The following is a 26540-nucleotide window of genomic DNA, read 5'->3' on the forward strand; positions in this document are numbered from 1 at the left end:
AATTTGGTGAGTCCAGTGGCATACACGATCCAAAGGCAATTGGAAGAAACTCAGAGGAAGAGACCTGACAGACTCAAAGTCAAAAACCAATCAGTAGACAAGTTTGAGGGTCACCAGCTTGCGTGATGGGTGCCTCACAGAACAACAGCTTCAAGCACAGCTTAACAGGGTAGATCGACAAAAATCAAATGTCAATTTGTCCTGTAAGTTTGACAGGGTGAAAGACATTTCTTAAAAGACAAAATAGGGCCTTGCAATACCGGCTGTGGACTACCGCAGACTTGAAGGAAGTCTTATGGACCAATGAATCCAAATCTGAAATCTTCGGTTCATCATGCAGGGTTTATGTAGGCCGTCAAGTGGGTTAAAGGATAGTTCTATAGTGTGTGACACCAACTGTCAAACATGGAGGAGGAAGTGTGATGGTCTCTGATTCTTTTGCTGGAGGCGGAGTTGGTGACTGGCACAGAGTGACTGGCATTCTGAATTAAAAGGGTTACCACGGTTTGGCTGTTACATCGTTAAAAGGTGCAGGCTACTTTGATGAATCCAAAATGAGACTAAAATTTTATAACCTTAATGATTCCTTGACTTTTTTTTTACATTTGTCATTGTTTATTTGTTCTATGCCTTGATTTCATGAAACACTGTGACATTAAACTGCGCCCATTTCCATAAAAACTGAGGTGCTCTGAAAGTTTTGACTGGTAGTGTATAGATTTGTCTTGGACAAAGCAAAACTTTTACCCTTAAAGAAGAATTGAATCCCTCTGAAAAAATGTTCACTTATAAATGCAAAGCTGCCTTTACTACCTGCCTTTCTGCTCATTACACTTGAGGAAATTGGGGCCCATTTTGCCTTCATACATTCACATTTTTTCAAAGAGCTTGCGATTCGGTTTTAAAGGCCCAATATTTTACTAGAAGGTGCACAGAATCTGAATGTGTTAAACTTGGAGGGAAACAAAAAAAACAAAAACTTGCTTCTTAGTTATACTGTGGACTCTCATCTTACATGAGGATTCCATATATAAATGTGTACGCGTGGAAGTGTGAGTGTGCGTCTGTCTGTCTGTCTGCCCGGCATGAAAGTCAAAGAAAGCGACGGTCACCAACGTGAAACCGCTGACAAAAGAAAAATTTGCTTAGCCGCAAATACACAAGCGAGGTGAGCACATCGGCCAAACGAAACCTCTAAGGAGAGAGAAACTTGCATAGCCAATGATAGACAATGGAGGTGAACAGGTCGGCAAAACGAAACCGCTGAGAAAAGAGAACTTTGCTTAGCGGCTAATACACAAGCGAGGTGAGCACATCGGCCAAACGAAACCTCCGAGGAGAGAGAAACTTGCATAGCCAATGATAGACAACGGAGGTGAACAGGTCGGCAAAATGAAACCGCCGAGGAACGTGAACCTCACTTAGCCGCTAATAAACAAGCGAGGTGAGCACATCGGCCAAACGAAACCTCCGAGGAGAGAGAAACTTGCATAGCCAATGATAGACAATGGAGGTGAACAGGTCGGCAAAACGAAACCGCTGAGAAAAGAGAACTTTGCTTAGCGGCTAATACACAAGCGAGGTGAGCACATCGGCCAAACGAAACCTCCGAGGAGAGAGAAACTTGCATAGCCAATGATAGACAATGGAGGTGAACAGTTCGGCAAAACGAAACTGCTGAGGAAATAGAACTTTGCTTAGCCGCTAATACACAAGCGAGGTGAGCACATTGGCAAAATTAAACATCCGAGGAGAGAGAAACTTCCTTAGCCAATGATAGACAATGGAGGTGAACAGGTCGGCAAAATGAAACTGACGAGGAAAGAGAACCTCGCTTAGCCGCTAATGCTCGACCGATGCGACCGATTGATTGATGTGCCAGAATCCATGGTTTCTAGGAGCCTGGGCTTTTTACAGCTAGTTCACATTTAATGAAATGTCCTTAGACAATCCATTAATTTGCCCCTCAAATAACAGCATACATGGTTCAACTTGTACCCAGGACATTATGTATAAGCACTAGTCACTTCAATATGAATGAGCAGCAGCAGCAGCTTCAAATACAAAGTCCCGTGTACAAGAATGTTATCTTGTGGGTGACTTGGGTTACATGCAGGAAATCGAGAGTGGTGGCAGACACAGCACCCTGCTGTAGTCCAGTACAGGCAAAATTAGAATAAAAAAAAGCAGTGTTTTACAAAAATGGCCATCTACACAGCAAGGAAGACAGAGACATCGTCCATGCCACGTCAGGCGAGATGGGCGGTCTTCAATTTGTTGTTTCTAACAGTGCCTTGCACAGCACAGTGAAAGGGAGAGAAAGGGAAAAGACTGAGGGAGTACAGCAGGCAAACAACATCACCGCCTGCCAGGTTGGACGAGAGGACACGAGAGTACGCAGAGGAGTGCGTCTTGCTTCTTCTTGCCGCAGTGAATGAGACCAACCATGTGTACAGCACACAAACATTTCAAGCTTCATTTGTTACAGTGAGTAAAGCTTGAAATGTTTGTGTGTTGTTGTGACGCCAGCTATGTTATATGGGTTGGAGATGGTGGCACTGACCAGAAAGCAGGAGACAGAACTGGAGGTAGCAGAATTAAAAATGCTAAGATTTGCACTGGGTGTGACGAGTATGGACAGGATTAGAAATGAGGACATTACAGGGTCAGCTCAGGTTGGACAGTTGGGAGACAAAGTCAGAGAGACGAGATTGCATTGGTTTGGACATGTGCAGAGGAGAGATGCCGAGTATATTGGGAGAAGGATGCTAAGGATAGATCTGCCAGGGAAAAGGAATGCCTAAGAGAAGGTTTATGGATGTGGTGAGAGAGGACATGCAGGTGATGGGTGTAACAGAACAAGATGCAGAGGACAGAAAGATATGGAAGAAGATGATCTGCTGTGGCAATCCCTAATGGGAGCAGCCGAAAGAAGAACAGTTTGTTACAGCGAGTGTGAGAAAATGAGAGCGGCACGGGATGTATGTCTTACTCGCTCTTGGGCCACCCAAAAATAACCGGAATCTGTACCTGGCGTGCAATCTCGACTTAGTTGCGAATTTCGCCGCTAGGTATAGCATGGTTACAGTATTCTATGGCAGTCTGCCAAGTGGCGTTGCTCCGTATTGTTCATATGCCATTTGGTGTCGGTTTTTCTTGGTGCTTATTAAACGTGTTCTGCGATTTTTTTGATGGGTGATCATAAACAGCAGTGAGTCTGCGTTAAATTGTAGTGATGCTTTTAAACAGGAAGCTTTAAGTAAAACTCGGGCCTACGAGTGGTTTTCACATTTCAAAACGACGGGAAATGTAACTTGAAGACAAACCGAGATCTGGCCGGCCTTCCACAATTAGGAATGACAAAAACCTTTTAAAAAAAAAAAAAAAAAGTTCATAAAGCAATTGTTGTTGGATTGTTGAAGAGATTTCTGAATTGACTTGTGTGTCTTGGAGATCTGGCCACCTTCCCTACTCGCCTGATCTTTGCTCCGTGTGACTTTTTCTTGTTCCTGCATGTGGAAAAAAAAAAGAACTCAAAGGAAAGCGTTTTTGTACCCGGGAGGAAGTCAAAGAAAAACCGCTGTAGGCATTGGGCAATGTTCCTCTTCAGCGATTCCAAAAATGTTTCCACCGGTGGGAAAACCGTTGAGACAACTGCATTCATTCACACAGAGAGAGTACTTTGAAGGAGACTAAAGTTTCTGTAAGTAAAAATTAGAACAATTTTTTTTTTTCCAATTCCGGTTATTTTTGGGTACCCCCCCCCCCCTCGTATGCCATGGTAAATGAATCGCAGCACAACTACGGGGGATCTCCTGTTACTGCATTAGGTGAGGATGGGTGACCTCACTTCACTCTTCCTAGCACTGCTGTCTGAAAGAGCAAGAATATGGGAGACAGTCATGCAGCAGTGACTGAGACAGACTGACGGGACAAGAGAATCCGCTTGCAGGTACAAGTAAAAATATGCAAATCATAGAGTGAGGCACACTATTTTATGTAATCTTTTCCTTTCATTTTACATTGTATCGATGTACTAGACGAGGGGTGGGCAATGTCAGTCCTGGAGGGCCGCAGTGGCTACAGGTGTTCATTCCAACCCAATTGCTTAATTAGAAACCAAACCTTGCCAATCTCAGACCTTATTTACTTTTATGGCTTGTTAGTCTGCAATGTAAGGTTCTTGTATCGTCGATTTCTTTGCTTTCCAAGGATATCTTCCCAAATGATTTGAAGCCAAAAATAGGTATCTTCAGTCCATTACATTTTTCTTTTAAGTGTTTTATTAAATCAAACAGTGAATCAGGAAGTGCAATGAATTGGAAAGGAGGAAGCAAGGACAGCTATGAAGAGGATGAAAAAATGGAAAGGCCGTTGGTACAGATGACAAACCTATGGAAGCATGGAGGTGTTTAGGAGAGATGGCAGTGGAGTCTTTAACCAGATTGTTTAGCACTAGAATTACCAGGCACGGTAAGTCTGCTGCGCTCTGAGACAGCAAATCTTAGCGCTACGCCACAGAAGCTGTTGCGTCGTTCTTGAACCTTTTGTCAAAGTGTTTATTTGATCTTTGGAAATCAGGCTTCACACGTTCTATAGTTTATGCCTACATTTTGTAACATTTATTACTAACATATGAAAAAGTTTCTGTTTTAATGTGTTTACACAGATTACTGTAGAACACACATGAAATGCATGTGTTCCAAATAACAATCTATCATTTCCACTCTAAAACTCCAGCAGTTCAGTCACTCCCAGATAATCGAACAAGGCATGAGCTGGGAGAACTTAGTGAATGGTCTGCGACGGTGGGGGATGGAATAGCCGGCTGCTTGCTGCTCGTCTTAATCGGCACATTTAGAAGACAAAAGACGCTGGCGGAGAGGTGAGAACGGTTTTAAGGTGGGCTGGATCTATGAGTTTTTTTCATAGACTCTGTGTTAATGGAATCTTGGAAAGTGAGATGATGCCGGAAGGAGTGGAGAAGAAGTGTACTGGTGCCGATATTTAAGAATAAAGGGGATGTGCAGCACTGCAGTAACTACAGGGGGATAACATTGATGAGCCACAGCATGAAGTTATGGGAAAGAGTAGTGGAAGCTCAATTAAGAAGGGATGTGATGATTAGTGAGCAGCAGGATGGTTTCATGCCAAGAAAGAGCACCACAGATGTGATGTTTGCTCTGAGGATGTGAAGTAGAGAGAAGGCCAGAAGGAGTTGCATTGCGTCTTTGTGGACCTAGAGAAAGCAAATGACAGGGTGACTGAGAGGAACTGTGGTATTGTATAAGGAAGTCGGGAGTGGCAGAGAAGTACGTAAGAGTTGTACAGGATATGTACGAGGGAAGTGTGACCGTGGTGACGTCTGTGGTAGGAGTGATGGATGCATTCAAGGTGGAGGTGGGATTTCATTAGGGATCGGCTCAGAGCCCTTTCTTATTTGCAATGGTGATGGACAGGTTGACAAACGACACTAGACAGGAGTCCCCGTGGACTATGATGTTTGCTGATGACATTGTGATCTGTAGTGATAGTAGGGAGCAGGCTGAGGAGACCCTGGAGAGGTGGAGATATGCTCTAGAGAAGAGAGGAATGAAGGTCAGTAGGAACAAGACAGAATACATGTGTGTGAACGAGAGGGAGGTCAGTGGAATGGTGAGGATGAGGGGAGTAGAGTTGGCGAAGGTGGATGAGTTTAAATACTTGGGATCAACAGTACAGAGTAACAAGGATTGTGGAACAGAAGTGAAGAAGAGAGTGCAGGCAGGGTGGAGTGGGTGGAGAAGAGTGTCAGGAGTGATTTGTAACTGATGGGTATCAGTAAGAGTGAAAGAGAAGGTCTACAGGACGGTAGTGAGACCAGCTGTGGTATACAGGCTGGAGACGGTGGCACAGGAGACAGAGCTGAAGGTGAAAGAGTTAAAGATGCTAAGATTTGAACTGGGTGTGATGAGGATTAGAAATGAGGACATTAGAGGGTCAGCTCAGGTTGGGAGACAAAGTCAGAGAGGCGAGATTGCATTGGTTTGGACATTTTCAGAGGAGAGATGCTGGGTAAACTGGGAGAAGGATGCTAAGAGCTGCCAGGTAAGAGAAGAGGAAGGCCTAAGAGAAGGTTTATGGATGTGGTGAGAGAGGACATGCAGGTGATGGGTGTTATAGAGTAAGATGACAAGGACAGAAAGATATGGAAGAAGATGGTCCGCTGTAGCAACCCCTAACGGGAGCAGCCAAAAGAAGATGATGATTAAATCAAACACTTCATGATGAACATACACGGATGTAAATGGGAAAAAAAGAAAGGAGAACTGCTGGTTGCTTTGTTATTTACATCTTATTGCTAATAAGGAGCCATTAAAAAAGTGAATGCAGCGGTTTAAGACTAAAATAAACAAGGGTGGAGAACCTTAACAAGCGAGACCACTAAAATGAAGCATCAAAATGTTATTTGAACAGTAAGTGCTTCTTCTTCAGCAATAAATGACTTCTCATTAAGAAATTGGGTTGGAAAAAAAACGGCAGCCACTGCGGCACTCCAGGACCGATATTGCCCACCCCTGTACTAGACAGGTAAGAGAATCGTTTAGAAATATTTGCTATCTCTTGCCCTACGTGTTTTCTCAGCACCTGTCTTCTGTATTCGCGTGTTTCTGAACGACTCTTTAACGGCGCTCTATTTCTCGAGCGCGTTTCCGTAAAGCCTGCTTCTCTGTCCCTGTCATTATTTTCAAGGCGCCATTCTCATCTCCATACCAGCTTTTTTTAAAAAAAAATAAAAAATAGAAATGTAACTTCTGTACTTCTAAAGCACCTTTGGATAAAACAGGACGATACTAAATCATGAAAATACAAGGCAGTAGGCGGCCTCCAAATGTAGAAGACACTGGTCAACCCAACTACCTGCCCATCGTGTGACGCTGTGTGTGAAACTTCAGTTACACATGTATGGGTGGGCTCTACTGGTTATAATGCATCTTGTGCGCAATTCACCATGGAGAGACGAAAAAGAAAATAACATTGGGTCAAGCATGGTGGTGTGACCCCCTATTGATGAAGTTATGTGGTAAATGTTTCAGGCAAATCTCACCGTGCCAGTCACCACCTGACCAGACTACAGAAATATAGCCGCAATTGTACCCCACACAATTTCTTTTTCTAAAGGCTTTGCATAAAGAATCATAGAAATAAGTGTGTTATTTCTGAGTGCCTTCCTTATGTCCATTTCCACACTCAGACCCAACTTTTTTTGGGTCACAGTAACTCGTGTAACGACCTGGAATCAAAATACTTCTTTACTCTTTGAGGGCTGAATATTTTTTCAGCTGCCTTCATGCTAAAGGAGGATCTGAACGATAAAGAGAGCAAAGCGGATGCGCAAAGCAAAATACTCCGTCGACAACATTTTGAGTATTATTGTTGAATCGGAGACTTATTTAAAAAAATCGGCAAGTGATGTGGAGATTGAAAATGAAAGCGATGTACCAGCATCAGCTGATCGCTGTGCTGAACGTTTTCATGTAGCGACTGGCAGCTGCGCGATGATACTAAGTCATTATAAGTCGACATCAGCGTTGAAAGAGTTAACGAAGTGGACAAGTGTGTCATTCCATGAAGGCAGAAGGCCACACAGGCAGGCAGGCAGTGTGGTGTAGTGGGTAAGGCTTTGGACTTCAAACTCTGGGCGGCACGGTGGTGCTGCTGCTGCCTTGCAGATAAGGAGACCTGGGTTCCCTGCGTGGAGTTCGCATGTTCTCTCCATGTCTGAGTGGGTTTCGTCCGGGTGCTCCAGTTTCCTCCCACAGCCCAAAGACATGCAGGTTAGGTGCATTGGCGATCCTAAATTGTCCCTAGTGTTCGGTGTGTGTGTGTGTGTGTGTGTGCTCTGCGGTGGGCTGGCGCCCTGTCCGGAGATTTGTTCCTGCCTTGCGCCCTGTGCTGGCTGGGATTGGCTCCAGCAGACCCCCATGACCCTGTGTTCGGATATGGCGGGTTGAACAATGACTGACTAACCGACTTCAAACTCTGAGGCTGTGGGTTCAAATCCTACTACTGACACCACTGTGTGACCATGAACAAATCACTTGACCTTACCTGTGCTCCAATTGGAAAAACAAAAGAAGCTCAACCAAATACTTCTGAAATGTTGTAAGCTGCCTTGGACAAAGGGCATCACACAAATAATAACAAAAAAAAAAAAGAAACAGATATACAGTTGTGTAAAAAAGTTAAACATTTGGACATACCAATATTAAATCTTCACTTATCTATAGATGATATAACAAACATCATGCCAGATTTACATTTTGCAGTCCGTTGTAGAATTTTCACATGTGGAAAAAGTTAAGTGCACCCCTGCCTCAGATACCTCAAATTAGAGAGCATTATGAGAGGTGATCTTGTCTGAATCGGTCTTATTTAAACCTCAGACATTTAACTTGGCTTGCTCTGTGCGTTTGAGTTGTATGTGATCACCAAGCCAAGATCAAAAGAGCTCTTCTGAGGCCTTCAGAACGAAGGGTTCTAAATCGAAAAAGACCTCCAAACATGCCACTGTCCAGAAGGTCATCTACAAGTTAGGAAGATTTCAAACAACTGGTTCAGCCCAAGAATTGAACACAAATGCTGAAAGAAGCCTCGCAGAACTTACTGGTAGCTCTTTGCAATGTTGGGGTCAAAGTGCAGGAGTCTAACATTACAGTCTGCACATGAGATCGATATGGGAGGCACGTCAGGAGGAAATCTCTGCTGTTCAGAAAGAACTGTTCCTTAGCCATGAACAAAGGAGGGGGCAAATGATGGGAATGGGCAAAAGATCACAGACGCTGGAGGGAGGATGACTAGAAAAGCATATTACGGCCAGCATCCCAGAGACGGCTCTTCTCTGTTGCACGCGAACCTGGCAGTTGGTGTTTCTTTAAGGAAGAAACCACAAGAGGACCTGGTAAGACGTTTGTTTGTCTCTCCTCCAGGCAAAGGCTAGGATTTCTGCAATAATGTTCTCTTGCCAGAGTAGTTATTTAGCCACAGTACCAGAAGATATATTTGGCAAAAACCAAAGACAGCATTTGACCAAAAGATTTAAAAGCGTGGTGGTGGAAAGGTTATGGATTGTATCTGCTTTGCAGGTCGCCAAAATTCTTCATCTTACTACAAAGTGCTTGAGGGTAACGTTGAGACCACCTATCAGAAGACTGAAGCTCAAATGAAAGTGGGCCTTGCAACAGGACAACGACCCCTAAATAAACCAGTACATCCACCAAAGTATGGCTGAAAAAGTAAGAAATTACATTGTTCTGGAATGGCCCAGTCTACCCCAGATCTGAATTCCATCGAGATGCTGTGGAGGGGGGCGGATTTTTTTTTTCCTTCTTTATTTCGCCTTATACAATTTCTTATATTAGGAATTTGTTAGTTTTCGCATACCCCTTGGGGTCAGAGCGCAGGGTCAGCCATTGTACAGCGCCCCTGGAGCAATTACAGGTTAAGGGTCTTGCTCAAGGGCCAAGCAGAGTAGGAAGAGTAGGATCTCATTTGGCAGTGACGGGGATTTGAACCGGCAACCTTCTGGATACCAGCACAGATCCTTAGCCTCAGAGCCACCACTCCGCCCTTAGCTTTGTCCTCCTTCCACCCGACTCTGGTCACATTTGAAACAGGCTGTGCACGTAAGGCACCCCTCAAACATCACACAGCCGAAAGAATTTTGCATCAAGGAAAAACGAGGAAAAGCTTTCTCCTAGTTGATACCAGGGACTGCTAGACAGTTCTAGGAGGTCACGGGCAGAGGGGGAGACTTAGTTTTTCCAAGGACAGAAATGGCATACCTGTTCATTTCTCATTGAATACGTTATTGCAAAGGCAAATTTTCATTGGCTTTTTTTCCCCCCGCTCAATTACATGACCTTTACGTAAAGATACGGGTTAAATGAAGATCAAATGTTGATATGTCCACTTACAGTGGGCATAGAAAAGAATTCCCCCCCTTCAAAATATTCCCATTTTTCTTGCTTTAACAGCCTTAAATGAAAACACACACACCAATATTTCTTCCCAGCTTTACTTACTCAATGCCACCTCTAACATCCAAGTGGAAGATATCACAGCTACAGTTTAGAAAAATGATAAAAAAATCAAACACAAGACCTACTGAGATTAATAAAGGATCACCCCCCCCCCATGTCATTTTGTTGATCCCCCTTTTGCTTTAATGACAGCAAATTCTTCTCCCTCAGCTTTGCACACCTAGATTGTGTAATATTTGCCCCCACTCTTCTTTACAGTTCGCTCAAATTGGACGGTGAGCGTTGCTGGTCTGCTATCTTCAGATCTTTCCACAGATTTTCATTGTGATTGAGGTCTGGGCTCTGACTGGCCACACCAGGACATTCACTTTTTTCTCCTTCATCCACCGTGGGGTCAATTTTGCTGTGTGCTTCGGGCCGTCGTCGTGTTGAAAGGTGAACATTCTGCCCAACTTTCTGGCAGAGGGCAGCAGGTTTTCCTCAAGAATTTGATGATATTTTGCCCCATCCACTTCTCCTTCTACCCTAACGAGAGCCCCAGGCCCCCCACAACAGGATGCTGTCACCTCCATGCTTTACTGTTGGTATGGTGTGTTGTGGATGGTGAGCTGCATTGGTGTACCGTTTGGCATTGAGGCCAAATAGTTTAATTTTGGTCTCATCTGACCAGAAGACCTTTTTTCCACTTGGCATCAAAATCTTCAAGGTGCATTCTGGCAAAGCTCAGACAAGCCTTAATGTGGCCTTTCTTGACAAGTGGCTTTTTCCTTGCAACCCTCCTGAACAAACCACAATTGTGGAGCACTTGTCAAATTGTTGTCACATGCACACCATTAATGACCACTCTTTGCCATAAAGTCCTGTAACTCCTTGAAAGTGGCCATTAGCATCTTGGTAGCCTCTCTTACCAGTTTCCTCCTTGCTCTTCCATCCAGTTTGGAGGATCCAGGGAGGGTCCCAGTCGTACCAAACACTCACCACTTCTTTATGATGGACTTTACTGGGCTCCTTGGGATTGATAAAGCCTTTGAGATGTTTTTGTCTCCATCTCCTGCCTTATGTCTGTCCACATCTCTGTCCCTGCCACCCATAGTCAGGTGTTTGCTGTCAGTTACACTACCAAGGAAGGGAATGAATGAGCCAGGAACAGCTTCACTGATCACACTCATTACAACTGAGCACAGGTGGAAGGAAGACAGTAACCGCAATGGAAATGGTGGGCACTGACACCTGAGTGAGTTTAGGAGGGGGGGTCCTTTATTCATCTCAGGATTTCTAGTTTTTTTTTATTTTTTATCATTCTTCTGAATCAGCTGTGATATCTTTCACTTGGATGTTAAAGATTGCATTGAGTACCTAAAGCTGGAAAAAATATTGGTGTGTGTGTTTACATTTAAGGCCGTAGAGCAAAAAAAATTAGAATATTTCGAAGAGGGGGATTTTTTTTTCTATACCCACTGTATGTTATAAAAGAAGAAAACGTTTCATGGGGTGCACTTACTTTTTCCCATGGCTGTATACACATGGGTGAATTAATAAAATGACTTACTCCTGGTAGACCCATAGCACAGTTCCATGTTCAGGTCTGTAAGTCTGACAAATATACTAGGATGAACACTTCAGTCACATTACCTGTCTGTGCTACACTTGTAGAAGCATGGAGATCATTTTAATATGTAAAGTCTACTCAAGATAAAAATCTCAGCAAAAGGAAAGATTTTTAAAAAAATGTAGATCTTTCAATAAGCTCCCACACAAATCTCTACGCTGGCCATCCACAATGCAGACTCCAGCGTGAAGGCCCAGATGTCACCTGTTAACATGGCATTAAAACTCAAAACATCTTTTTGAGCAGACACATCTTTATGGCAAACCAACTTTGAGGGGGGGGGGGTGGTATTGGGGTCTCTGCGGCCAGGTTCTTCCGAGCCATGCAATGTTGGAAGCCAGCATGCAAAAAATATTTTAATATAAAAAAAAAACACGGAAATGTGTTAATACCAAACTGTTCTTTGGCCATGCTGCTGCAGACGTAAGCCAGCACAAGTCACAAATGCAGAGGTGGTGGATGTGGATTGAGCAAAACAAAAAAAGTATTTAGAGGAAAGGCGAGAACAGAAAGCCAGAGGAAATACAGTCATTAGCATCCTACTGTAAATCTGAAGGGGGGCTTTATGGATCGAACAAATAGGCAGGAAACGGCTTTTCTAAATCCTCCTCGGAAGATCGTTAGCTAGAAAATGTTAATAGGACTACAGCTCGGGCACAAATTGAGCTAAAACAAAATGGACAAACGGGCGGGTATAGCTTTAAGGTCCTGTCAAGCATTTCAGCTGACCAAGCGTAGATACTGAAGGTGTGCGTTAATGTTCATTGAACGCCACAACCGGCTAAAGTTGGTTTACAGTGCAATTTGGAAGTACGCCGGAGTCGAGTCCGGCGACGTACATTCATTGAACTCCGCAACTGGCTATAGTTGCTTCACAGAACACCGGAGCTGATCAGTCCGTGACGGATATTCCTTGAGCAGCCAGCTCGTGACCAGTGGCGTCCCCCTCAAGTGAATCAGCATCACTGTCCCTGGGATTCAGCCGCTGCACTAGACTGGCCTACAAGCATCAGCGTTTGCTAAACCTCTGTGTGCTTATGTGCAGCCAGTTCAAGCGCAGTCGGCACAGTTGGTGATTTACTGAATTTCATCAATGGCGTCAGTTGTACCTTGTGCATATAATAATTGATTGTTGCAGTAGTTTTTTTTTTTTGTTTTTTTTTTTACAACAGTTCATTGTCAGCGTTGCAGTAATTGTGATGCTCTTAGCATGAAAAAAAAGTGTTCCGTTAAAATTTCACATTTTCTTTGTGAATTGTGACAGTTACATAAAAAGAGCAGCAAAAACGTATTTGGCATCCAGGGGTGCATTAACGCCCAAGTATGTTGCAATTTAAGGGTTAAAAGAAGTTGCATTTGAAGTAAAACTATATTTTAAATATGTTAGTACGTTTGATCACAAGTTGCACCAGGGCGTTATACATGGGTGTGGATTATATACTCTCGGGTGTAAAGCTTACTAAAGTTAAAGCGGTGCTAGCAAACAGTCGGGGTCTGTCTCACCTACACCAACAGAGGGGTGGTGTGCAGCATACTAAGAAAAGGCCAATGAAGTGTTATTCAGTATTGATCACTATCGCCCATCCAACCCTCACCTCCCCACCCAAGCCCAAAAAATAGCCGCAAAAAAGCAAAAAAAAAAACAAAAAAAAAAAAAAAAGAGAGTAAAAAGTAAAAAGGAAGAAGTGGGTTAAGAAGAGGAAGAGCAGTGAGCCGTAGAGTCAGTGAGAGGAGAGACAGGAAACAAAGTTAGGAATTTGGCTGCAGTGGCGGTGATAAAACGAGATCCGATACCTGCGCGCTGGGATGGGGCTGGAGCAGGGCTTAGCTGGATGACGATAACTGGACAGGGAAAAAAAAAAAAAAAAAAAAAAGAAAGAAAAAACAAACAAAAACAAATTAAAAATAACATAACAAAAAAAGGAAACCATGAAGTGAGCAGCATCAGGCTTGTTTAACACAATGAACCACATGAGACTGACAAACAGGCAAAAGTAGCCACCGGCTTTTTGAAATCCACTACACCGGGCACTCACTCGCATATAGAGGTCTGCTACGAAGACAACTTCAAATATAACACCCCACGCAGGGGTCTCCAACCCCCCACCGCGAGCTACTTTTACAAAATGAAAATGGCCGAGAGCTACTCGTGTTTTCTAAAATTTATTCTCATCGCTTATTTCAACCCAAACAAACTGAATACGCTTGTTTTGCCTGAACATTTACAAGATATTGGTGTCTACAACTCACATTTTGCATTAAAACATCACAAAAAAAATATTTAGTTCACCTGCAAGTGCATTTTGTACGTCTGTATGCATTGTCTAGTGTATCTCACACTATTGAATTAAAACTGGAATGCTGTCAAAACTGAACAATGCAATTCCAAATCCACAGATGTGACTTATTCCTTTGTCATTATGTCACGTCACTGTGTCACTTTATTCACAGGTCCAATTGCATGTGTAACGTGTTTTTTAGTTCGTCAGATGACTGGCACTGAGGTGTACGGTGGAGTGGAGCCACTGAGGTTCACTCTTATGGAGTCATTTCAGTGTTCGTCTGTCAGTCTTGTTCTGAACTTTGACTTCATGACATTCATGTCAGACTCACCGAGGTATGAAGACCCAAACACAGCAGACATTTTCAGAGCTCTTAGGTGAAGATTCTTATAGTTATCAGGCTCTACTAAGCTCCAGAAATGCTGAGAATGCTGTTGAGACTTTAACTGCACATTATTCTGAAGGTTTACTAATATATAAAATCCAGCATCTGTCTGTACTAGGGGGCTCCGCCCCCTGCTCGCTTCGCTCGCCAACCCCTTGCGTTGGGGCATGATAAAGAGTGAGATGTATGAATTAGATATAGAATAGTGTGCAGGTTTGGATGATGCCTATATAAATACAAAATAGAGTGTTTGGCATAGAGTAATGTTTTATTGGAATATTTCTCTGTATACAACATTAGTAGTAAAGATGGTGTCTTGTCTTTGAATGAGTCTTCCTTGGCATGGATCATTTTTAACTTTAAGTTTAATGTGAGATGAACGTCGAACACATGAGAAGGCAACATAAAGATGTCCATGTCCAAAAACGGGTTCAGAGAGGCAGATCCCAACTTTGTCCATGGTTTGTCCTTGTGATTTGTTGATGGTCATGGCAAATGCAGGTTTAATGGGGAACTGTCGGTGTTTCAATGTAAAAGGTAATTCCAGGTCAGAACTCATAAGGTCAATTCCAAGAATGAGAACAGTATTGTTAGCATGTGAATCTGAAAGAACTGTTGCTTGAATAACATCGTGTGTTATGGTGTTGACGACTAACCGTGTGCCATTGCATAAACCCTGTTTAGTGTTAAGGTTTCCTAATAGCATGATTATTGTTCCGTTTTTAAGGGTAAGGTTGTGTTGTGGTCATCCGTCCGGGTTAATAGTGTTCAAATATTCTAAGGGGAAATTCAGATGTTCATTGTCGTCATCAGAGTCAACTTTGTCAGAGCTTAGAAAGAGCCGTGTCTCTCCAGGAAGTAATGAAATGACCTGTTTAATAATGTGATTAACATTAATATTTTTTGGACATAATATAGTGCGTTGTGTTAGCCACATATGCGAAAGCAGTAAGGGCCATTGCCTTTTGGTGTCCTGTTATGTTCTCCGGTAGATGGAAAAGCAAATGAACTATTGTAGGATCTAATGCAGTTCATAAAGTTTTTACTTTCAGGCACATCCTTAGTTAGAAGCTTCTGTAGATATTCAGGATATGAATGTAAAGGAGGCTTTCTAATCTGCCCCTTTTGACAACAACGTGTAAATTCATTATTTGTATTGCCAGTTGTTTCTTCTGTGAAGTTAAGTGAATGACAATGATTGCAAATGATTCATTTTTCCCAATGAATTTTCCTCAATAGTGGACTCATTATTGAAAGCGTTGTCAGCCAACTGGCGTAAGCGTTTAGCAGACGTCTGGCGTTGATGTCTGCGACGGGCATGTTTTGCTTGTGGCGTTTGAGTGCCGCGTTGTTGCATGTCCATTATTTGTGACGCGCTATTTTTGATTTTTTATTGATTCGCCTCCGCTTTGCGCAAAGTCCGTTTCACTCTACGTCGTGCATTGTTTGTATCGTGCGTTGTCCGGTTTTGTATGTCGGTCAGTTGAGCTTTCTGCTTTTTGAGTCCCGCTTGCTTGTTTTCTGGCCGGTCATATGCGCGTTGCTTTGCTCCCTTTTTTGTATGTCTGAGTCGCGAGCTCTTTCTTTTGAAATCGTGCTTGTTTCGATGCAGCACTTTGAGATGTATGCGCCGCCGTGTATTGTTTTGGTTTCATTCGTGTTCGTATGTTTGGTCCCGTTATCCGATCCGAATCGTTTTGTACCCGTGACCGTGTATGCATGACTTGTTTGTTCCTCAGCATGCGAAATATGGATAAGTATTAAGGAGGATCGCACTCACTGTTAATATGGAGCCTTTTCTCCAGTTGAACGGTTAATAGTGCTTTATTTTAATGAGATCCACCTATGCTGCCTAGTGTGAAGGTTTTGAGATGACGTATGTTTAATATGGACGTTTCCTTTAGATATGTGGCTTTGGGTGTCACTTCTTATTGATTTGGGGGGGGGGGGGGGGGGGTGGGAGTGTGTGTGGGTGAGGATTGTTGTTGCGCGCGCGTCTTTTTTTCGTTTTGTGTTCCAGGGGCTTGTTGAATACCCCTCTTTGTGTGTGTCCCGTCCGTTGCTTGTAGGGTTTGTGGGGTGGTTTTGTGTTCTTTTTTTTTTGTGTTCCAGGGGCTTGTTAAATCCCCCTCTTGGTGTGTATCCCGTCCGGTGCCTGTAGGGGGGGGGAGCCTTGCCGTTGTGCGTGAGCGTCTTCTTTTTTTTTGTGTGCTAGTTTCGTGTGCAATGGGTTTCGTGCGGTGCCTGCCTTTGACTACATTTTTCTTTGCCTTTTCCCTTTTTCTGTGCTTGCGGCGTCTCATTTCTTTGTCCTCTTGTTTCTTTGCTCACTCCTTTTTTCTGTGGTCTTGTCCGCCTCTCGCGGCCCTTTCTTGCGCCTGCGCAGTACGTCTTTTTGCAGCCACGGCCGGATGTGCCTGCGTCCATCATCCGGTTTAGCATTCTCGGTTAGTAATATGGATGTATGTCTGTCCGCTTTTCACGAGAGAACTACTTAACGGATTTAGATTGTTTTAATTTTCCATAATTTGCTTGAATATTCCGGTTGATTTTGCGACTTCTCTCATTTCGTTCTGTATCAGAGTTCACTTGCGGTGCCGATTTATTTGTGCGAATCCGGGCCGAGGGGGCGGGGCCTTCCTCACTCACGTGTCAGCTTCAGGGCGTGGTCCTTAACTTCACTTAGCTAGCGAACGAGAGAACAATTGAATTCAACTTTGTTTGATATTTAAAATAAAGTGTTACTTAGGTCTTGATGAGTCCGAGTCCGGATATTCTCTTAAGTGTCTGCCACATTGAAAAGAGAGATTGCACTTCAGATTGTGGATCGTGATTTTATGTTAAAAGGATCGTGATAGGATTTTTTGGAAAGATTGCCTAGCACTAATTTGACTAATCAAGTTTTCAAATTTATGTAGGATTCATTAACCCTTTGGCGAGCTACTTGGAAAGGGGTTGCGAGCTACTGGTAGATCGCGAGTGACTTGTTGGAGACCCCCGATGTAGAGGGTCTGTCAAGATTTGGGACAATTTTGAACACTTGCCACGCCTTCCACGTGAGACTGGAAGAAGTGCACAGTGCACCCTAATGTTGGAGAAACTAGTTAGAAAAGACAATGTCTTGCAGTCGTTAATGGATACCAGAAATTTTTTTTTAAGGCAGATTTAAAAATTTTAAGGGCAAGACCTCACACACACACACACTTTCTCACGGTATCAGCAAGCAACACACGTTTGATGGCAAAAGAAATTAACAACTGCGCTGCTGAAACAAAATTCGATGTACCTGAGAAACTGGTGGGCGACTGGAGAAGGCAAGAAGATGGTTAAAAAAAAAAAAAAAAATGTAAGTGTCATATTTTTGAACGGGCGTATAAGTCCGGGTCTGATTTTATGATTGATTTTTCAGGTTTCAAGACCCAACTTACAGTGCATCTGGAAAGTATTCACAGCGCATCACTTTTTCCACATTTTGTTATGTTACAGCCTTATTCCAAAATGGATTCAATTCATTTTTTTTTCCTCAGAATTCTACACACAACACCCCATAATGACAATGTGAAAAAAGTTTACTTATGGTTTTTGCAAATTTATTAAAAATAAAAAACCTGAGAAATCCCATGTACATAAGTATTCACAGCCTTTGCCATGAAGCTCAAAATTGATTTCTTGTTTTTGATTTTTTATAATTCTTCTGAACTGTAGCTGTGATGTCTTTCACTAGGAAGTTATACATTGTATTGAACAAGTAAGGCTGCAAAAAATATTGGTGTGTGTGTGTGTTTTCATTTAAGGCTGTAAAGCAAGAAAAATGGGAATTTTTTTTGGGGGGGGGGGGGATTCTTCTCTATACCCATTATATACAATGGGTAGTCACATTTTCAGATACGCCTTTTCTAACACTGGGTATGGCCCTGATTGGATTACAGAGAAGCTAGATTTCTTGGAGGCATGGAATCAACAATGGACTAGAAATATATTTCAGGCATTTTACACAGTTCCTACAAATTTCTCAGCCTCAGACCTTCCATTTCACTTCATCCCAAGGATACCCTACTGGACTCATATCTGGGGAGACAACTGCACAGGTCCTAGAAGTAAACTAAACTCGGCACTATTTTTGTGGAACCAACTTAAAAATAACACACAGTAAGCTTTATGAGATTAAAAAAAAGGTATGATGTGGCAATATGGTCTGCAGTGATACACTGAGGCCTTCAAATAACACTAAACACAGGTATTAGGTGGCTACAACTGTACCAAGAAAACATTCCCGACACGGTTATCGCAGCATCACCACCCTGTAAAGCTGCAAAAAAAAAAAAAAAAGTCAGTGCAGACCCAAGAATTTATGCAGTACATGGCCAAAATCTAACCACAGATAATATCTAGGAGGGTCAGACCAGGCAACATTTTTTTTCTGTAATCATCAACAGCCCCATTTTATTAATCATGAGTCTGCTGTAACCTAATCTTCTTTCTGTTCTTAGCCAACAGGTATGGAGCCTGCTGGGTCTACTGCTGCTACAGCATTTCATCCAAATGCCCAACTGTACACCTCGGCCATTTGAGAATTTGTGGCTTTTCAGACAGCTTGAGCGATTTGGGTCATCTGACCTCTTTTATTAGCAGCACTGCTATTGACTGGATTTGTATTCGTTTATAACTCCATTCTCTGTAAACTCTACAGATTACAGCAGGAGAACATCTCATCATTGCAGGTGCTTCTAAAATACTGGAACCACCATATCTGGGTCTGGTGCCAACAATCATACCGTAGTCAAAGACACCTCAATGCAAATGTTCAGTCAAACAACAAGTAATCATCTTGACTGTGATAAGCTGTTTGGAAAAGATAGATATGAGCATTAAAAGGCGGCAGGCATAATAAAAATAGGACAGCGTGTGTCCATCTTAATAAAAAGACAAGTGTCTCACAGTGGCTACTTCTATCTATCTAGATATATCTACTGTATTATATATATATATATATATATATATATATATATATATATAGCAAAGTTTTACTGTCTACCAGACAACGCTTGTGGTTGGTCTGCAAGTCGGCAAACATCCGCCACGGTGCCCTGGTAGATAACCACCCATACAATTAGATTGTGATTCAGACTACGAAAGCCATGAATGTAATTATCCCGATCTGCATACTGTCAAATAAACAAACCACACGCCGTGGCGCAACGTAAGAGGCTTTGCCTCTGACGCTGATGTCCAAAGTTCGATTCCCAAGAGGGGGTGCAGTGAGTGAACATTGTATCTGTGGACGATTACAATACTTTGCCTTTACGAGAAAGTAAAAAGTCAACAATTTCCACGGGGTGTACTTACTGAAACGCCCCCCCGCCCACCCCATCCCCCATTGGCTTGAAGACACCCTCATCTTTTGTGACTGAGAGACTGGGATTGCAGACATAACTGGCTAAAATAAAGTTCCCCAACAGGTTTTTCGTAAGGATCTCAGTTATCCAAGAAGGTCTCAGAGTTGAGTGGCTGCTGCTGTTCAGGACCACTTCAAGGCAGACAGACTTCAAGTGAAGCAGTCGCCTGGGCACTTTCTGAATGGTGTATAATCTTTATATATAATACGCTACCATGGCTGTCTGTTTGTCTGTCCAGGATTTTAAATCACCTGTAGCTCACACACCATTTGACCTATTGACCTGAAATTTGGTACACAAATACTATGTGAAGTCTACTATCCGCTTTTGGGGTGATGATTGACCTCCCAAGGTTATTCCTCTTTTTTATTTTATTTTATTGTAGAATCAACCCTCAGGAGCAGTCAGCAGGGTGGCTGTGTGACGCATGGGTACGGGCTGAAAGAGGAGGAAAACTAGGAACGCTCAAGTCAAGTGTATTTGTGCGCCGTTACGAGTAATAATTACAGGCAGTCCACGGGTTACGTACGAGATAGGCACTGTAGGTTTGTACTTAAGTTGAATTTGTATGCAAGTCTGAACAGGTACATTATTTTAATAAACGCTATTGTTGACTGACTGTAACCAAGTGCTCTGCCAATGAATGATGGAGTTTTATTTCTACTTTATTCTCAATGGTGATGGTATTTCTCTTCTTTACTGTATCACCAGCACTTGCATCAGATTTGTGTTTCAGAGACATTGTTGAAGGGTGAAGACAAAAGGTTAAGATGAGCTCTTATGCACAGCACTGTACACGCTATCACAGCAGATTAGGCACCAGTCGTCAACACGTCTGACGTATAGGGTGATCCAGATCTAATTATGCAATTTTCATTACGCTATAACTTATTAAGTTTATTACAAAGAAAATCACAGGAAAAATCCCGGACCATCGAGAAGTGTGCGAACTAACGACATGAAGAATCATCTTTGCGCCGAACTGGAATCATCCCTGCATAAATTAAAATCATCCAGACGATCTGGATCTGCAGAATTAGATCTGGACCACCCTGTACTGACAAGAGACAACTTCCTGCTATGTGCGTAACAGTACAAGCAGGCTTGCTATTGAGAATGAATGGGGGCAGCGAGTGGCGGTTCATCACCAGCCCACCCCACAGTCACCTCCACTACAGTATGCTGCCTGCAGTGTCCCGCCGCACCACCGCCCCATTCAACACGCAGCCATCCGAGGCACACTACAATGCTACCCATCGCTGCCTCGTTCAGCTACAACCGGATCACCGCTTGCAGCATTACTTGCCGCGCACCTAGAAGGAATGGGGCAGCCGTGTGTGGTGGGCGGGCAGTGAAACCGCTTGCCGCCAGGAGCCACCCAAGGGACACTACACTGCGCGAGCAGCGAAATCGTCCCCCTCCAGCCTCAGTCCAGCCACCGCTTGCACCGTCCGCAGGCCTAAGATGACGGAGTGGCAGTTACTGAGGCGCATACGTCGCAGCTGCGGCCCCGTTCGTATGTCGTAGGTCGGATGTCCGTAACCTGGTGACTACCTGTACATTTATACAGCTCTTCTCTACAACAACAACAACATTTATTTATATAGACACATTTTCATACAAAAAGTAGCTCAAAGTGCAAAGGCATTTACTTTGCTTTAGAGTGACAATAAGGAGCTACCTCAATCACAACCAATATGTAGCATCCATCTGCGCGACGCAACGGCAGCAATTCTTGTGCCGGTACAATCACCACACATTAGTGATGAGGTGGTGGTGGTGGTGGTGGAGTGACAGACAGCCAGTTAGAGAAGGGGATAATGGTTGGGTCAGAACTGACAACGTCACATTGGGCACAGCTCGGGTACACCCTACTCGTTTCAAACGATGCCCAGGGATTTTTATGATTTAGATAGATAGATAGATAGATAGATAGATAGATAGATAGATAGATAGAAAAAGGCACTATATAATAGATAGATAGATAGGATAGATAGATAGATAGATAGATAGATAGTAGATAGATAGATAGATAGATAGATAGATAGATAGATAGATAGAGTGGGGCAAAAAAGTATTTTAGTCAGCCACCAATTGTGCAAGTTCTCCCACTTAAAAGATGAGAGGCCTGTAATTTTCATCATAGGTATACCTCAACTATGAGTGACAAAATGAGAAAAAAAATCCAGAAAATCACATTGTCTGATTTTTAAAGAATTTATTTGCAAATTATGGTGGAAAAAAAGTATTTGTTCACCTACAAACAAGCAGGATTTCTGGCTCTCACAGACCTGTAACTTCCTCTGTCCTCCACTCGTTCCCTGCATTAATGGCACCTGTTTGAACTCGTTATCAATATAAGAGACACCTGTCCACAACCTCAAACAGTCACACTCCAACCTCCACTATGGCCAAGACCAAAGAGCTGTCAAAGGATACCAGAAACAAAATTGTAGACCTGCACCAGGCTGGGAAGACTGAATCTGCAATAGGTAAGCAGCTTGGTGTGAAGAAATCAACTGTGGGAGCAATTATTAGAAAATGGAAGACATACAAGACCACTGATAATCTCCCTCCATCTGGGGCTCCACGCAAGATCTCACCCCGTGGGGTCAAAATGATCACAAGAACGGTGAGCAAAAATCCCAGAACCACACGAGGGGGACCTAGTGAATGACCTGCAGAGAGCTGGGACCAAAGTAACAAAGGCTACCATCAGTAACACACTACGCCGCCAGGGAATCAAATCCTGCAGTGCCAGACGTGTCCCCCCTGCTTAAGCCAGTACATGTGCAGGCCCGTCTGAAAGTTTGCTAGAGAGCATTTGGATGATCCAGAAGAGGACTGGGAGAATGTCATATGGTCAGATGAAAAAAAACTGTACTCGTCGTGTTTGGAGGAGACAGAATGCTGAGTTGCATCAAAGAACACCATACCTACTGTAAAGCATGGGGGTGGAAACATGATGCTTTGGGGCTGTTTTTCTGCAAAGGGACCAGGATGACTGATCCGTGTAAAGGAAAGAATGAATGGGGCCCATGTATCGTCAGATTTTTGAGTGAAAACCTCCTTCCATCAGCAAGGACATTGAAGATGAAACGTGTATGGCCTGGTCTTTCAGCATGACGATGATCCCAACAACACACCGCCTGGGTAACGAAGGAGTGGCTTCGTTAGAAGCATTTCAAGGTCATGGAGTGGCCTAGCAAGTCTCCAGATCTCAACCCCATAGAAAATCTTTTGGAGGGAGTTGAAAGTCCATGTTGCCCAGCGGCAGCCCCCAAAACATCACTGCTCTAGAGGAGAGCTGCATGGAGGAATGGGCCAAAATACCAGCAACAGTGTGTGAAAACCTTGTGAAAGACTTACAGAAAACGTTTGACCTCTGTCACTGCCAACAAAGGGTTTATAACAAAGTATTGAGATGAAACTTTTGTTATTGACCAAATACTTATTTTCCACCATAATTTGCAAATAAATTCTTTAAAAATCAGACGTGATTTTCTGGATTTTTTTTTCTCATTTTGTCTCTCATAGTTGAGGTATACCTGTGATGAAAATTACAGGCCTCTCTCATCTTTTTAAGTGGGAGAACTTGAACAATTGGTGGCTGACTAAATACTTTTTTGCCCCACTGTAGGTAGATAGATAGATAGATAGATAGATAGATAGATAGATAGATAGATAGATAGATCTCATCTGGAGGATGGCACGAATTTTTTTGAGCCAAGGTGACCCCATCACTGCACTGGGCAATTGGAATCTACATGCAGACCACAGGGTGGACGCCCCCTGCTGGTCTATTCCAGCAGCAACCCAGGCACTTCCTAAATTAAAGATCCTCACACACAGTCCTGAAGGGTTGCAGTAGCTGCAGGTTTTCATTCCAACTGGTTTCTTAATGAGAGGTCAGTCCTTGCTTGGTATTTAACTCTACAGCTTGTTAGGGTTTTCCTTCATCCAAGAAGGATTTTACTTACATTGTACAGCAGGGATCCACACTCTCAGTCCTGAAGGGCCAAAGTGGCAGCAGGTTTTTGCTTCAACCAATTCCTTAATTAGAACTCTTAAGCAGCTGCTTTTGCATTTTACTTGTTTCCCCATTTTTCATAACTAGCCATGTCTAATAACGAGATGCACACAACAAAGAAACCACCAGCTCTTCAGCTGACTTGGTTCCATTTACAACAATGAATATGCATCACCTAGCATCTGTGCTAATAAAACACTTAGATATAAATGAGAGAGAAAAAGAAAAGGAGTGTGAAGTGCCAATCTGCTCTGGGCCACAAAATATGTAAATGTACCCAGAAAAGGAAAATGTACCATGTGCTACAGAGATCTTCTAGAAGAATGAAAGCACGAGCAAGCAACAGAGTTAAATAAGTTTAAGTATCAGCAAGGTCTGCCTTCTGACCAGGAACTTTGTTGGAATGAAAGCCGGTACTTGTGTACTAACGGACGGCAGTTACCTACCCATTCTAGTATTGGGCTCCGTGGGGGGTGGCGTCTCAGTTGCTTAATTTTTGGAGTTTCAATTATTAGACTGACCTACCCCAACCGCCAAAAACACTAACCTTAAATGTTATTGGGAGTGAAGCACAGTTGCCTTTAGGTCCCTAATGTTAATGTCCCCTTTTGGGTGCCTAATGTTAAAAACAAAAATCTGATTTGCGTCACGATAATAGAAAAGAGGTACTAGCCGTCCATGCCCTCCGTTTAGTAAAAGTACCTGAAAGTCTTTAGGACGAGAAGTGAAGACCCCCTTGTCTTAGATCAGCGGGTGTCGAACTCCGGGCCTGGGGGGGGCCACAGTGTCTGCAGGTTTTCATTCTAACCCTTTTCCTAATTAGTGACTAGGACTCACTGCTAAATAACTACCTTTCCCTTCATTTTAATGGCCATGTTTTTAAAGGATTCAGACCTCTGAATTGATTTGTTTTCTTTATTAAATGACAAGCAAACAGAAATGAGATGTGAAACGAGCCAAAAGATGACGAGCTAAATTGAAACGTCAAACTCCAACCAGTTTCTTATTAAGAAGCCAACTCTTGCTGTTCATTAAACTTGTTATTTAATTCCACAGCTTTTTGCTGCTGTCACTCTGCCACAGCAGACATTTCCAAAACTGTTGATTTTCTGTTTTCTCTAAGAACACCGTTAAAAACTTTGGGTGACCTCGGAGATCAAACTTACTGAGACCTCCCCATTTCTTTATTTTCACATATTGTGTGATGGACACAGGTGAGCTGGTCATGTGGAGGCTTGTTTCGTGTCTCATCATTGTTTGGCTGCTAATTAAGGAGAAAAAGACAACTAAGGGGCCAGAATCAAGATAATTAAAACTAAAGAAAAAGAATTTAATTAGCAGTCACCAATGAAGATGATGGTCAGAATGAAAACCTGCAGGCCACTGCGGCCCTCCAGGCCAGGAGGTTTGACACCCGTGTGTCCTAGATGGTCTCCCATTCAAATACTGGGCCGGGCCCAAACATGCATACCTTCAGCTGGATTGCCCGTTCTGAAGTGCAGGTTTTAAGACTGTTGGGGACTTGAAGGTCACCCAAAATGTGACAGAGAGGCCATACTGCCCAATTGTTCTGCCAAGCCTGTTTGGTCTTCAGCTTCTCTGCCATTAAAGTCGACTTTGCTAGGGTTTGTCTCCTGCCACGCACTCACTACTACTGGGACATGTTGCTGTGCCCCCATTATACTCGGCTGGAAAAACGAGCTCAAAAGTTGGCTGGTGTCACACGAGCTGTTCATTTCAATGCTAAGCAAATTCACTAACGACTTCCAACAGACCACAGCAATATTCAAACTAACACTCCGAACTCGAACATTCTGTAAAGTTTTAAAGTAAGCAAATTGCTGTCACGTTTTCCGCGACACACCCGTCAATCCTCGAGCACTTTATAAAATGAAGCACCGGGCTGCACACCTTTACCGCCAGCCTGACACAAATTCACGGGGTCAATGCCGCTCGAAGGCCGCCTGGCCAGTTATGTGTCTCCGCTGCTGCTGCTGCTGCTGCTCCGGTTCAAACACACGCGCGACTTGCCCGACAGCACAAGCCGGAGGAGGACATCCGTGCGGGCGCGCACACACACGTATTCACCAGGCCAGCTCAGTCCTGAGCCTCTCCGGTGAGCCCCCCAGGCCGACGTGTGCGGGGGAGCCCAGGCGTTTGTTTATGTCGGGCCTCTATAAATACACCCTCCACCACCTCCTCCTCCTTCTCCACCTCCCCGCCTCCTCCTCCTCCTCCTGCTGGGACGCTCCTCGCCTCCGTCCCGCTAGCCCAAAGACAAGGGGGAGCTCTTACTCGGTCTCGGCCGGGATCGCTGAGGACTCATGTCGATGCTGAGATCGATCCTCCGGCGCGCCCCTCCTTGTTCTCCTGCTTCAACTTCTCCCTCGATGCGGGAGAGTCTCTGCTCGAGCGACGACATGTCGGAACAACGACCAGAGAGCGCTTGACAACCAGCTAGAGAGGCTGTCAAGGCAACCGGCCGTGGCGGGCCGGGGGGGGAGAAATAAAATAAAAACAGCGCGACTCTCGCAGTGCGCCATCCAGCGGGAAGGAGGAGCGAACAGTGAACTGCCTTTCATGTTACTTCACCTTCTCACATACGAGCAGCAGGACTGGGTGAGTACGCGTTGGCAAATCTGAAATGGTAAAATAGTTAATGATGTGCAGGAAAGAACAGAAATCAATTAATGTGTCGCAGGCCTTCACTTTGTTTCTTTTCATATATTTTATTGAAGCGTACTGTATGCAGTGGACGTGCGGTGGCGGTTCATGGCTGGTGACTCCTTCGATTTACAAATATATGAACCCAAAAG

At 43.6% G+C, this 26540-nt stretch overlaps 1 protein-coding gene across 2 annotated transcripts in view; it reads right to left on the minus strand.

The window, feature by feature from the left end:
• Positions 1-26225, minus strand: part of map2k7 (mitogen-activated protein kinase kinase 7) — a 61585-nt gene extending 35360 nt beyond the window's left edge. The window contains exons 1-2 of one of the 2 annotated variants that reach the window (XM_028823838.2): positions 26020-26225; positions 13426-13473 (exon numbers count right to left, since the gene is read on the minus strand). In XM_028823838.2, the coding sequence (XP_028679671.2) occupies positions 13426-13473; positions 26020-26146 (175 nt within the window). In that variant the 5' untranslated portion in view covers positions 26147-26225. The remainder of the gene's footprint in view (positions 1-13425; positions 13474-26019) is intronic. The other variant, XM_028823839.2, reaches the window with a different exon arrangement.
• Positions 26226-26540: the final 315 nt, after the last annotated feature.

This window comes from Erpetoichthys calabaricus, chromosome 17 (genome assembly GCF_900747795.2).
Source record: "Erpetoichthys calabaricus chromosome 17, fErpCal1.3, whole genome shotgun sequence".
NCBI lineage: Eukaryota > Metazoa > Chordata > Cladistia > Polypteriformes > Polypteridae > Erpetoichthys > Erpetoichthys calabaricus.